Source organism: Lutjanus erythropterus, chromosome 6 (assembly GCF_056507025.1).
Source record: "Lutjanus erythropterus isolate fLutEry1 chromosome 6, fLutEry1.hap2, whole genome shotgun sequence".
NCBI classification, from domain to species: Eukaryota; Metazoa; Chordata; class Actinopteri; order Lutjaniformes; family Lutjanidae; genus Lutjanus; species Lutjanus erythropterus.
In genome coordinates, this window is record NC_139322.1 from 12,993,120 (window position 1) to 13,005,247 (window position 12,128).

At 39.8% G+C, this 12,128-nt stretch overlaps 1 protein-coding gene across 1 annotated transcript; it reads right to left on the minus strand.

Annotated features, from left to right (window-relative positions):
* Positions 1 to 3,419: 3,419 nt before the first annotated feature.
* ddx23 (DEAD (Asp-Glu-Ala-Asp) box polypeptide 23) lies at positions 3,420 to 11,347 on the minus strand. Its single transcript, XM_084720659.1, has 17 exons — positions 11,200 to 11,347; positions 9,606 to 9,763; positions 9,381 to 9,500; positions 8,517 to 8,610; positions 8,364 to 8,429; positions 8,134 to 8,272; positions 7,912 to 8,045; positions 7,676 to 7,788; positions 7,419 to 7,562; positions 7,103 to 7,328; positions 6,732 to 6,877; positions 6,463 to 6,640; positions 5,567 to 5,809; positions 5,288 to 5,439; positions 5,082 to 5,190; positions 4,410 to 4,584; positions 3,420 to 4,250 (listed from the first exon to the last, which is right to left on the minus strand). Exons 2-17 carry the CDS (start codon positions 9,761 to 9,763, stop codon positions 4,027 to 4,029), a joined length of 2,421 nt encoding a protein of 806 aa, XP_084576785.1. The 5' UTR covers positions 11,200 to 11,347; the 3' UTR covers positions 3,420 to 4,026.
* Positions 11,348 to 12,128: the final 781 nt, after the last annotated feature.

Here is a 12,128-nt window from a genome sequence, read left to right on the forward strand (position 1 = left end):
CATTTTTGAGTCATTTTTAAGAAAAGACAGTCTAAAATTGTAAATTTCAGCTTCTTTAATGTGAATATTTTCTTGTTCATTTCATCCTCTCTGATAGTAAACTGAATATCTTTGGCTTATGGACAAAACAAGACACGAGGACGTCATTTTGAGCTCTGGGAAACAGTGATCAACATTTTTTCCCCCATATTCTGACTTTTTAAGGACCAAACAACTAATCAATTAATTGAGAAAATGATCAACAGATTCATTTATAATAAAAAAGTAATGTTTAGTTGCAGCCCTGCAGTAAACCAAGTGATGCAGTTTCATGACATCTGTTGAGTAGACGGTCCTTCAGTGAGGCCCAGGACACATTGTGTACACACTGCTGAAACACCTACGGTGGTCTGAGTGATTGGATCTCAGATGTCCTCAGTGTGTCCTGGGTGCATTCACACCTGTACTTAAAGCTGTCCATTTGTCATTGGATCACCCAGGTGTGTGATGTGTGCATGTTAATACCAGGTGTAAACAGCCTCATACAGTTAATCTGACTGCGTCTCTGAGCGGTCATAGTGTAAGTAAGCAGTATGAAGCTGCAGTACAGCGTCAGTGTCACCTACAGTACAGTCCAGTACAGTACGTTCTGGGCATCGCTTGTCTTTGCTGTTGCACAATCACTCTCTTAACACCTCTAAAACTCTAAAAACGGGCACAGAGAATGTAAACACAACTGAGAAAGGGAATGTTATATTTTAAAAAGGACAAATTATTTGCCAAACTGCTTGTTTACATCAAATCATTCACATATTATCAAGCACACGCTGCACAGCTGCAGCTCCTCTTCAGATCCAGGCTTCAGAGAATGTAAGCTTGCATGCCTTTTGCACCTCCAAAGCACCAACCGGTGTCTCCGACCCAACCGATCGCCCTGTAATTCGATTGTAGCACGTTATTGATTGTAGCATCCACAGTTTCTACACTCCTCTCACCCTCCTCGTGCGTCTTTCGCCAAACATTGTTTTTGTGTGTACTGCAGTTTTACAGTCGATTAGGTTTTTAACCAAGGCAGATCCTCAGGTGTAAAGTCCTACACGCTCATCGCGCTCAACTCCATGAATGTGTCGTGCTCCTGAAGGACTCGTAGCACCCGTGACACGATGTCATTCTGTTCCTGCACCGTTATCAGTCCATGAGCCGATGAGGATGAGTCTGGACGTGATGCTGACGAGCTTCTGTTCACACACACAGTGTTGATACTGTTAACAGCCGGCTTTAGGAGTTTACTGGTTTACTGCTTCCATGTTTCACAGGTATCTCTCTCTCTATCTAGTGTTCTGTATATTTTGAAGAGAAAAAAAAATCAGCATGATTGAAAAAAAGAAAAAAAATCTATGCAAGTGTTGCATGAAAATCTGATTGTTTCTTTTTACAGTTAAGTATTTTAGTAATGCATTGATTCTGATTCTCCTCGTTCTCGTCTTGTAGTGATAGTCTTGTCTTTGGGGCTACTCACTCCTCGCACCACTAACAACACGATTACTAAAAAAATCAGAATGCATCAGTTTATTATTTATCCACAAACATGAAGATTGGGGACATTTTTTTCCACAATATTGGCTGGACACTGGTTGATGCACTTTTAAAAAGTCACTCACTAAAAAATTGTCCCAAATCAGGCTTTGAATTTTTTTTTAATTTGTAATAAAAAAAAAAGGAATGAGTGAATTATTAAAGCCCTGCATGTCTTACTTAGTTCACCAATTAGCTCTTTTCATTATATTTTGGCAGAGTATGTTTTTCAAAGCGGACCAATTTAGCAACTGATAAAAAGCAGTTGAGGTTTTTCAATTTATGAAGCACAATTTTTACAAGGGTTATAATTTAGTTTTCCTCTGTCTTTATTCTGTATGCAATACTAAGCCTAACATTGAAAAACTTTAAACGCCTTAGACCATCTGGACTTCCTCTTTTTTGTGTGAGTAGAGAAAAAAAAGAAAAAAAAGAAATTGCACTACTTTTTTTTGGGATGGTTGCTTTGTAATGCAATAACTGCACTAAATATAACCGTGTATCCACCAGACTACCACAGCGTGCTAGCGTGACCCAACACGCCTCTTCCCTCTATTTATCAAAAGAGACAGCAAATGTGTAAAAAGTGAGACATTTCCTGCCTGATGCTGTATAGAATGCTTTCTATTTGAAAATAGATTTACAATGCTAAGTAAAATATGACTTAAACAAAATAAACATGACATTTTATGTACTTTTAATTGTTGGAGTCATTTTTGTGTTTCACTGTAACACACAGGGTAACCTAGACTTTTATCACGACAGCCATATTGATATGAAATAGTTCGGTAAACATAGGTGTTATCAATGATAATAATTAAGGTCCAGTTCCATTTATTGTAGTGGAGCCTTTTCAATGAACCAACATGCACAATAGCAGCACCCAGACTCTGTTTGACCTTCATTAGTATAATTGATAACATCTCTGTTAACCCTACTATTTCAGGCCAAAATGGCTGCTGTGACTGTCTGTCTGTTACTTTGGTTATTCCTTGACTTTTCATCTACGAGGTTAAAGTTTTTGGTTTTAAGTCAAATGTCAGCAACTGTTGGATGAATTTCCACAAAAGCTGATCCATTCATATTCCCTTTTAGAATTGTAATAACATTTGCGATCCCTATGTTTTCATCTAGTGCCATCATAACTTCAACTTCAACACTTTAAGGCCCCTAAAAACTTGGTTTCAGATCTTAAGTACTGTATTTCTATATAGGTATCTACACTGGAAATAACCAACTTTAGCAGAAAATACGGTGTTTGTGTGGGGCCTCAGTGCTCATAGTAAGAAGCTGACAGTGATGTTTTTAGGGCTTTTTATCACAAAGATAGGTTGTTTTTTTATTAAAATGAAATCACCTGACTGGTTATTAATATATTTGGTACCACAGAGGGAAAACAAGCAGAAACTTCAGGTGCTCACATAGATCAGCAGGAGGAATGTGGAGTTTTGATTAAGCCTTTATTGGTTACATGGCTTATTCATAACTAATTAGAATTAATCATCCTTGGTGGGTAACTCAAAAAGTATGTTTCTCATTTGCATCTTTTGGAGTCTTTCTGTTCTCTTTCTTGTGTTAATATTTCCAAATGACATCATCTCTTATCAGGACACACCTGAATGAGCACATAAAAAAGGTGAGACTCAGGCTTCATCTCCTGTTCTGACCTTTTTTTAAACTGTTTCATGATCAAGCCATGGAACCGATAAAGGATTTTAAAATCAGCACTTCTCATTAATCTTCCTTCTCCTCTGAGATTTTTTTTCAACATTTAATCCCTTTTTCTGCATCCAAAGGTTTACCCACACACACACAGACAGACACGGACACACACAGACATTATTTAGACAGTTACGAGCCAGATGTCACTCAAATGTTCTGTATTCACTTCATACAAATGTTCATATTTAAAATGATAAATTTAGTTAGAGGATGCATCTGAAGCAAAAGAAATGGCATTGGTCTCTTTCACAGTCAGGAAACTCAAATTATGGTGACAGAAAATTAATTTAAAAAATGCACAAAATAGCACTTACTACTCATCTACGCTCACATCCGGGCTGGTATTTATCACGTTTGGTAATTGAAGAGAAGCGTTTATACAGTGCACATCAGTTACATCATCAGGGTCCTGCTCACAGTTGTTTAAAAAAGCAAAACAAACATCCACCACTGAGTTCACATTTACACGTCTTTGAACTGAGCCTTACAGTCCCAAAACCAGTCCAATGTGTTCTTTTCTACCAACAGACTGGTTTAAAAGACAAAAACAGACTAACGCAATGGGAGACAAAGTGGAAAAAGAACAAAAAAATGTGCCTAACTAACCTTGAGAGCAAGTCCTGAATGTAAGATGGACAAATTAATATTGTGAACAGATACAACCTGATAAAACTGTGTGTGTGTGTGTGTGTGTGTGTGTGTGTGTGTGTGTGTGTGTGTGTGTGTGTGTGTAGAAACAGTCAAGGTAAATCAGGCAAAGATGGTCTCCTCGCGTCTCTTCTTGGTCAGGATGGTTCCAGGTTTGTGCTGAGCGTCCGGGTGGTTGGCGAGCTCTGGAGGGCAGGTGGAGACGGGGCTCTCCAGGATGGCCTGCTTCAGGTCGTAGAACACGGCAGAGTCCTCTTTAGTGAGGAACGTCATGGCAACACCGCTCTTACCAGCACGACCCGTACGACCGATACGATGGATGTAATCTGCAGAAGAAAGAAACAGAAGGAGCACTTTGGCTTAGTGTAATCTTTGATTTATCTACATGGATTGTGTGTCATGAAAAGATTTATACTTAAATAAAATTAATATGTAGAAAGTGAAGAAAAAACAATACAGACAAAAGACAGAATGAGGCTTTTCACCTTCAATATTCTTGGCCATGTCGTAGTTAATGACCATGGAGACGTCCTGGATGTCGATACCTCGACCAGCGACATCAGTGGCCACCAGGATATCTTTGGCTCCTGCTTTGAGGTTGGAGAGAGCAAACTCTCTCTGCTCCTGGCCTTTGCCACCGTGCAGTGTGCAAGCATTGTACTGTGTGAAGAAGAAACGACTGAGGTTAAATTTTATTTATTTGTGTTTCACTGACAATTTCGCAACTTGGGTGACATCAACATGATGGCTATTAATCTTGATATTGATTTTACAATATAGATTTCATCATACGGGCGAGGGAGAGGGGTTACACATCTTTATCATTATGAATGAACACAAAATAATCTTTCACATGTTGGAACAGCTTTGGTTATACGTTATGACAGATTTATTTCCCTACACTTCCACGCACCAATCAGAATTTTGTAATCTTTTAACCATTGTGTGATCATATTGTGGTTTGTTTATGCTGGCAGCTCAATCAAATGTGGTCACGTAAGCAGCTCCGATGACAAAAAAAATGTTTTTCTCCATACTTAAATTTTCGTTGTTTCATATTTAGTCATGAATATTTAATATTATGAAGAAAAAAAAACAATGTTTGACACAAAGTCTTTAGGATTTTACAAAGTATTTGAACCACTACTGCGACTTACCCCCATCTTCTCCAGAGACTTGGCCAACACGTCGCAACCCTTCTTCTGGTTGACGAAGATGATGATTGGAGGGTCAAAGCCGTGCGACAAAACTTCCAGCAGCTTCTTCCTGCACCGCAAAAAAACATCCAAACACATTCAGTGAGACAGTTGGACAGAAACAAACAGGATGTTTTTAATGCTTCCAGTGTTTGTGTCTGTCTCACCTCTTCTCTCCCTCTGACATGAGCAGGACCTTCTGTTCGACTCTCTCGTGAGGTTTGCCTGCAGAGCCGATGTAAACCACAGCGGGACGTCTCAGGTAGCTCCTGGCCAGTCTCTCCACAGCTGGAGGCATCGTAGCTGTGAACATGACCGTCTGGAAGGTGCAAAAAAACACAAACACACAGATTGAAAACACAAAACAAACAGTGAAAGCACCTGGCTCCCGCACAACTGTCATGTTTATAGAGAGATGTTTGCAAACGTCTGACTGATAAACATACTTGTCTGTATTTATGTTTTCCAGACTCAAAGTTCATCATCATCTTCTCAGGGTCCTCCGCCTCCTCTGTGTCTGGTTTCTGATTGGTCACTGGGATGTACTCCAGAATCTTTTGGACGTCGGGCTCGAAGCCCATGTCAATCATGCGATCGGCCTCATCAAGGACCACATATGTGCAGCGGCCCAGGACCAGATAACGATTCTCCAGCACGTCGATCAGACGACCGGGGGTGGCAATCACAATCTGTCACACAGGGAAAACATGCAGTTGGTGGATGTGTGCCTTCATGTAGCATCTTTACCCCCTGCATGTGCCTGCATGGCGGGCTTCCAGCCAAGAGACACAGCATTGGGAAGAGAGCCTGTGGGATGCACCATATTGGATTTTTGCAGATATGTCGATATTTTTCCAACTCATTTTGAGCAAGTGCCAATACAGATATATGCACATATTTTTTCCTCCTAATTGCAGAGAACATCAAGTCTCTCCTGGTGGGGAATTTACATATTATTATGCCAACTGTTATTGTAATGGCCCACTGGCAGATGCAGACATAATATATAGCTTAAAACAATGTTTTTCCAAAACGTACACATTCAGTGGGCAAACTAAGAAAACTACTGCTGACATTTTTTTCACTGGATCCTTTAAAACTGACAGTTAAATTTGTAGTGTTGAATGAATGCGATTTGGCTCTTCCTTGCATGACAGACGCTGTGCAGTCATCACAAATAACTAGCTTTGCTATTCTGACTTACATGCTGAAAACTGATTTTAGTGGCATGTGCTGCGTGTTAAATGTTAGCCTTAAACACTTAAAGACTGACTAGTTATTGTTTCAGTGGCTTTTTGTTTAATCTTCCAGGAAACACAAATGTGAATGTGGCATGTTTCACCTCACAGCCCATCCTGAGACGGAAGCCCTGGTCCTCTCTGGAGATTCCTCCGATCACAGCCACTGTGCGGATGCCGAGCGGTTTACCAAACTTTATGGTCTCCTCTTCAATCTGCTGCGCCAACTCACGAGTCGGGGCCAAGATCACAGCATACGGACCCTGGTCTGAGTCTTCAATCCTGCACAGACAGCCAATCAGAGTGTGAACATAAAGCTTTGGGACATTCTTAGTGGTCTCACTTGAGGCTGTTTGAGCCTGAGCTGTGTTACCTGTCGATTTTTGGCAGGGTGGTAATCCAGACTAGCAATGGAATCAGGAAAGCAGCTGTTTTACCGCTACCAGTCTCAGCCACACCAATGATGTCACGGTTCTGTAAACCAATAGGAATGGCCTGCCTCTGAATAGGTGTTGGATCCTGGGTTTTAAGAGAAAAAAATTATTAGTGATTAAATTTTCCAAAGACAGTAAGGAGATATCAACTTGTAGGTCAAGAATAAATAAACAACTGTTGCAACTACTTCAATCAAGCACAACTCAAGTTAAAGCATAAACAAAAGATATGGCTCTAGTTCATCGTCAAAGTTACAAAACTCTGTCTTCCTCTTATGAAAACTTGCATATGGAGACTCAGTGAACTGACCTTGTAGCCACATTTGTCGATGACCTCCAGGATGTGTGCTGGCAGCGAATACTCCTTCCAGTTCCTGATGGGGTTCGGGATCTTCCCTCCCTTGGTGGTGATGCTGTAGTCCTCTCTGAAGATACGCCAGTCCCTGTCCGTCATCTCGTCCAGCTTCTTCTGAGACCAGTGTCTGTCGTCCCAACGCTGCTTCGCTTCCTTCTTGCGCATCTTTTTCAGTCTCGTCCTGAGAGCAGGAAAAAGTTGTTGAGTCAGTTTTTAGACTTTTAGACTTTGCTCCTTAAAGACAAACAAAAGCTGACAATGTTTTACTCACTCTTCCTGCTCCTTCTCCTCCAGTGTTCGCCTCTTCTCCATCAGGTCACCATAGAAACGTGACTGCTCTCTTTTCTGCTGCTTCAAGTCGATGCCAGCGATGAAGCCTCGTCCGTACAGCTGGACCTGATGCTTCTCTTTGTAACTGGAACACAGATTGAGAACACAAGACTGTTTACACCGGTGCGCATTCTGACAAAACAGAGACCCGCTTTGAGATTCATGTCCCACTGATAAAATGCGTTCACATCGACTCACATTGGGTTGTAGTCGACTGAAGTGTCCTCAGAAGCGTCCCACTCAAACACAAACTTCCTGTCGTTAAGGTGACGAGTTCTCCGGCGCTTTTTGAGTCCACCCAGGTAACGCTCCTGCACAGACAAAATGTTAGATTTAATACATTACATCAGTTCTCTTCATCAGTTCACTTCCCCTGAAGAAACAAATCCAGCCTGAATCATTTAAAAATAATAGTATAATTTCTCAAGACTAACCTTGATGGCGTGGAGTTCTTTGCTTTTATCTTTCTCCTCTCTGAGCTTTTGTCGTCCATCGTCATCTTCATTCCCGTTGTTCTCTCGCTCCATTCGCTCTCTTCGCTCTCGTCTCTCCCTCTCCTGTGGGTCCTCTGTAACACACAGTTTGTCAGGATCAATGTACTTCTATAACAGCTTCAAGACTGTTTGAAACTCAATGAACCAGAGGCTCATACACACCCAGCATTTTTCTTCCCATGTCCTGGAACATCCTCCGCTTCTTCCTCTCGTCTTCCAACATCTTCTTCCTTTCCTCTATCTGTTGCTCCCTCCGTTTCAGAGCTTCAGCTTCTCGTTCGGCCTTGGAGAGGAACTTTGGCTGAACAGGACAAAGTAAACAAGATGTGAGGAAAAATATAGTTTTCTGTTTAAAAAGAAAAAGAAACCATGAACTTCAAGAAAGTTCTCACCTTCGCCTCTGCTTCTTCTTCTGCTTTCTTCTTGGCGAGCAGCTCTTCCAAAGACAAAGGTTGGACCTGAACAGAAGCAACAGAGGTCAAACACCAAAATAAAAACCTGAGCAATGTCACACCATGAAAGATTGAGATAAAAATAAATTCTACCTTCTCTTTTTTCTTTTTCTCATCTTCCTCCTCTTCTGTTTTTATGTCCTTCTCTCTCTTTACTTTCGCATCCTTCGACTTGGGTGAGAGACTTCTATAAAGGAAAATGATGGACTGAATTTAACAGGTGTAATTAATCTCTTTCAAAATGACAATCATTCATGTGTTGTATAATTTACTAATTTCAGTGTGTAATTCAAATCCAACTGACTCTCTGAGAGCAGAAGAAAGTTTGTATTACTTCTGAGCTGTAATAACTTATTTTAGGAGGAAATGCGATATGAAATGTGTGTGAAAGTTGACCATGGTAACTACATAGATATTGCATGAAGTCTCAATGCACTTCCAAAAACTTGCCGCTGACAGTTGGTCTTGTTGCCATTTTGTGACACTATGCAGCATTCACGTGAAAGAGGATAGAGAGCACAAACAGCAAAGAGTTCCATGTTTGTGACCTGTGAGTGTTCATGTCAAGGTTGCTACATGATTGCAGAGTTGTTTGTGTGAGGGTGAAAAATACTATGTACTGACATTGTAATAACATGTGGATTAAATTTGCAGTTAATGATCTTGAATGACAGACTTTGGCTAACATGCGGCATCTGTGTTGTCAGGCACTTCTGCATTATTCAGACAGAAATGTTGTTTTCAGTTAGTTGGCATGAATGTTGTTTAGAAGGTGAAAAATGTTAATTGCTATAATACAACATACATGTGAATAATTATACAGTTGTTTGTGAGTCTTTGGGGTTCTGTGGGCAAAAATATTAAAGAAAATGTCTCCGTTTTTGTTTTGAAAGTGAATTAACATGTTATGTGACACCTCTCAATCTCACAAAGCTGTGTATCTCTACAATCACATACCTGGACCTCTTGCTGCGATCTTTATCACGTCGATGACCATCTCTGTCCTTACGACTCCTCTCTCGGTCTTTATCTCTGTCACGTTCCTTGTCTCTATCTTTGTCTTTCATGCGTCGTTCTCTGTCATTAAAGTACAAATCATAATAAACATATTTTTTTATTTCAGCATCAGACCAGCTGATCATTAGTTAAATAAATAATAATTAAATCATAATTAGAATTTACCTTTCAGCAGATTTTGAACGATTTCGTTCACGAGAACGATGGCGTTTGCGTGAAGGTGATGATTTACGATCCCGATCTCGTGAGCGACTGCGTTTCCTCTCTCGGTCTTTGGTCCCTGAGGATTCAGCATCCTTCTTGTCTGTGGAGTCTGCCGCCATCTGCAAACACAAAGAGCATGAGGTGGGTGGCACTGTCATGAAGTTAAACTTTCAGGGCATTTTTTTTTTAAGTCAGTTATGTGAATGACATTCACTTGGGTAGGTTTTTGTACTTTGTGCAGTATACGTTTAAACAGGTTATTGTTATGCAGCACTATAAGGGTAACATCACATTTAAATTTCCTCTAAAGTAAACTTTCTTTTAGAGATGAGACACTAAACGCAATTCAGATCATACTTAATTTAGGATGGTAGTTTTTCCCTGTTTAGCGAAAAAGTAGTAATGTAGTTTTTTTTTTTTTGTCTTTTTTTTTCAAATTTACTGAACTCTGAAGTTTATTATATTTGTTTGTTTATTTAACGGGAACAAGACACAGTCTCTTCTCTGTATTAGTAAGCTTTAACCTCATTCCCTAATTCATTCATTAAGAAACACAATATAAGCAGTAAAACAGATAAAAACATGTTGTTAACAGAACATAAATGTAATGATGTATTAATAGTTCAAGTTACTTGCACAGACAGAGGCATATTTTCCTACCATAAACTGAAATACATTTGGACATGGATTAGAAGAAAGCAAAAAAATATTCTTGACCAAAGCAGCAGATTGTTACTATTAGGTGGTTATTGCCCACTCAAGAAGTAGACTACCAGGTGGATAAATGAAACCCAAGTATAAAAAACAAAGCGTGCAACATAAAAAGTATTATAAAGGATGGTCACTAACCATGCGCCAAATACATTTATCTTTGACATAAACTGATTGTGTGGTGGGTTTCACCATATACTTTACATATTTTTAGAATACACTATATATTTTCTTATTTTTAATTAAAGTTCAAGTCGGTGTGGTCCGTTTCATTTCACTGCAAGCCATATTTTCCCCTGAAGACTATATAACTTAAGTTCAAGATGAAAACTTGGAAGTTGAATATTGTCCGGTGCGGTTTTAGACAACAAACACTGCAATATACTAACTGTATGTCTATAGTGAATGTTTCCACGGTATCGAACACATGAACACATGTCTTCTCTTATCCATATGGGTTTTTTGGTTTATCCGCATTTCACATTATTGAGAAACTGTTTCTCCTGCGAGTACCTGAGGGCAACGTACTTTACTGATCTTACGGTGAAAGTTCAAGACTCATTTAAGTTCCATATCATAAGTTCACCATCAATGGTAATAAATGTCGACTTGTCATATGAGACGTGAATAACGAGACAAAATTAAACAACTTAGCTCTGGATAATGAATGCAGTGAATAGTGTGGGCAAGCTAGGTCCTTACGTTAGCTAACAGCTTAGCAAAAAGGCTAATAATCTTCGAGAAAATACCCAAACATGCAACTCAGAAACCTTATTCAAGTCAAACATTTGCATTTTATAAAACACAGTAGGAGAATATGTGCTGCACAAGAATTAAAATTTACCTTATTGATTTGTCAACAAAACACTTGCGATTCTTCTACGCTTCAAGAAGACGCCATACCGCCGGACGCAAGCTGAGCACACCAAGGTTTTGTGGGTGTCGTAGTCCTTACAATGTCATACTGAGTGGAGACACCGGTATTCTACACTACATTTCCCAGCGACGAGGACGAGTTTTCTCAGGGACCCCAGTGTTTGGCACATGGACGCCTAAGTGCCTAATCGAAAATAACTTTGTCAATATGACTGACCGTTATAGGCACAGGGTGGCAGTCGTGTTACAAGTTAGCACGATACTATTTTTTTCTGTTAATTCTAGCAGAACTTGATACCACATGATTGCTCCAGATTTTACAAACGAAACTGAATAACCGTCAATTTACAGTTAGGAACCAGTTTATTATGCGTATTTAGACAGTTAACAGTTAATAGTAAACATTTGTCAGACTTAAATCAGTGCTTTGTTTCAAGTAGATCGGAACCCCCGATTTGCGAAACTCTCGCGAAATGTGTCTCTGTGGGCTCTGTGTCTTCTTTGTACACATTATACAAATTCATTATGCTTCATAATGTGGTAACGCCGTGGGTAAAATCTGTTTAGATTTAGAGACAAGAAACACTTCGTTGTAGTTAGGGAACCTAAGTGGGTCTCGCACTCTCGCGAGATCTTTCGCGGGTCTGGGGTTCCCTTCTAGACCCGTCCTTTGCAGCATTTTTTTAAGTTAACCGTTCAGACTGGGCATAAAATAACGTTGTGCTTTAGGCCTTAGGATGTGTTTTTGTAAGTTTTTACTATGTGTTCAGGCTGAAATAACAGGCCTCTGTGTGACTGCATTACTTGAGCTCAGTAAATTAAAATTCTCACTTCGCTTCACTAAAGTTAATGGGTCGATATTGAAGGAATTGGGCCCAACCAATACTGGATTTTTGT

Bases quoted from the DNA above. Each gene is read 5' to 3' on its own strand.
- ddx23 (XM_084720659.1), bottom strand. From the start codon at position 9,763: ATGGCGGCAGACTCCACAGACAAGAAGGATGCTGAATCCTCAGGGACC. The intron at 8,273-8,363 runs GTGAGAACTTTC...TGTCCTGTTCAG, and splicing joins AAGAAGAAGCAGAGGCGAAG to CCAAAGTTCCTCTCCAAGGC. The intron at 7,789-7,911 runs GTTAGTCTTGAG...TTGTCTGTGCAG, and splicing joins AAGAACTCCACGCCATCAAG to GAGCGTTACCTGGGTGGACT.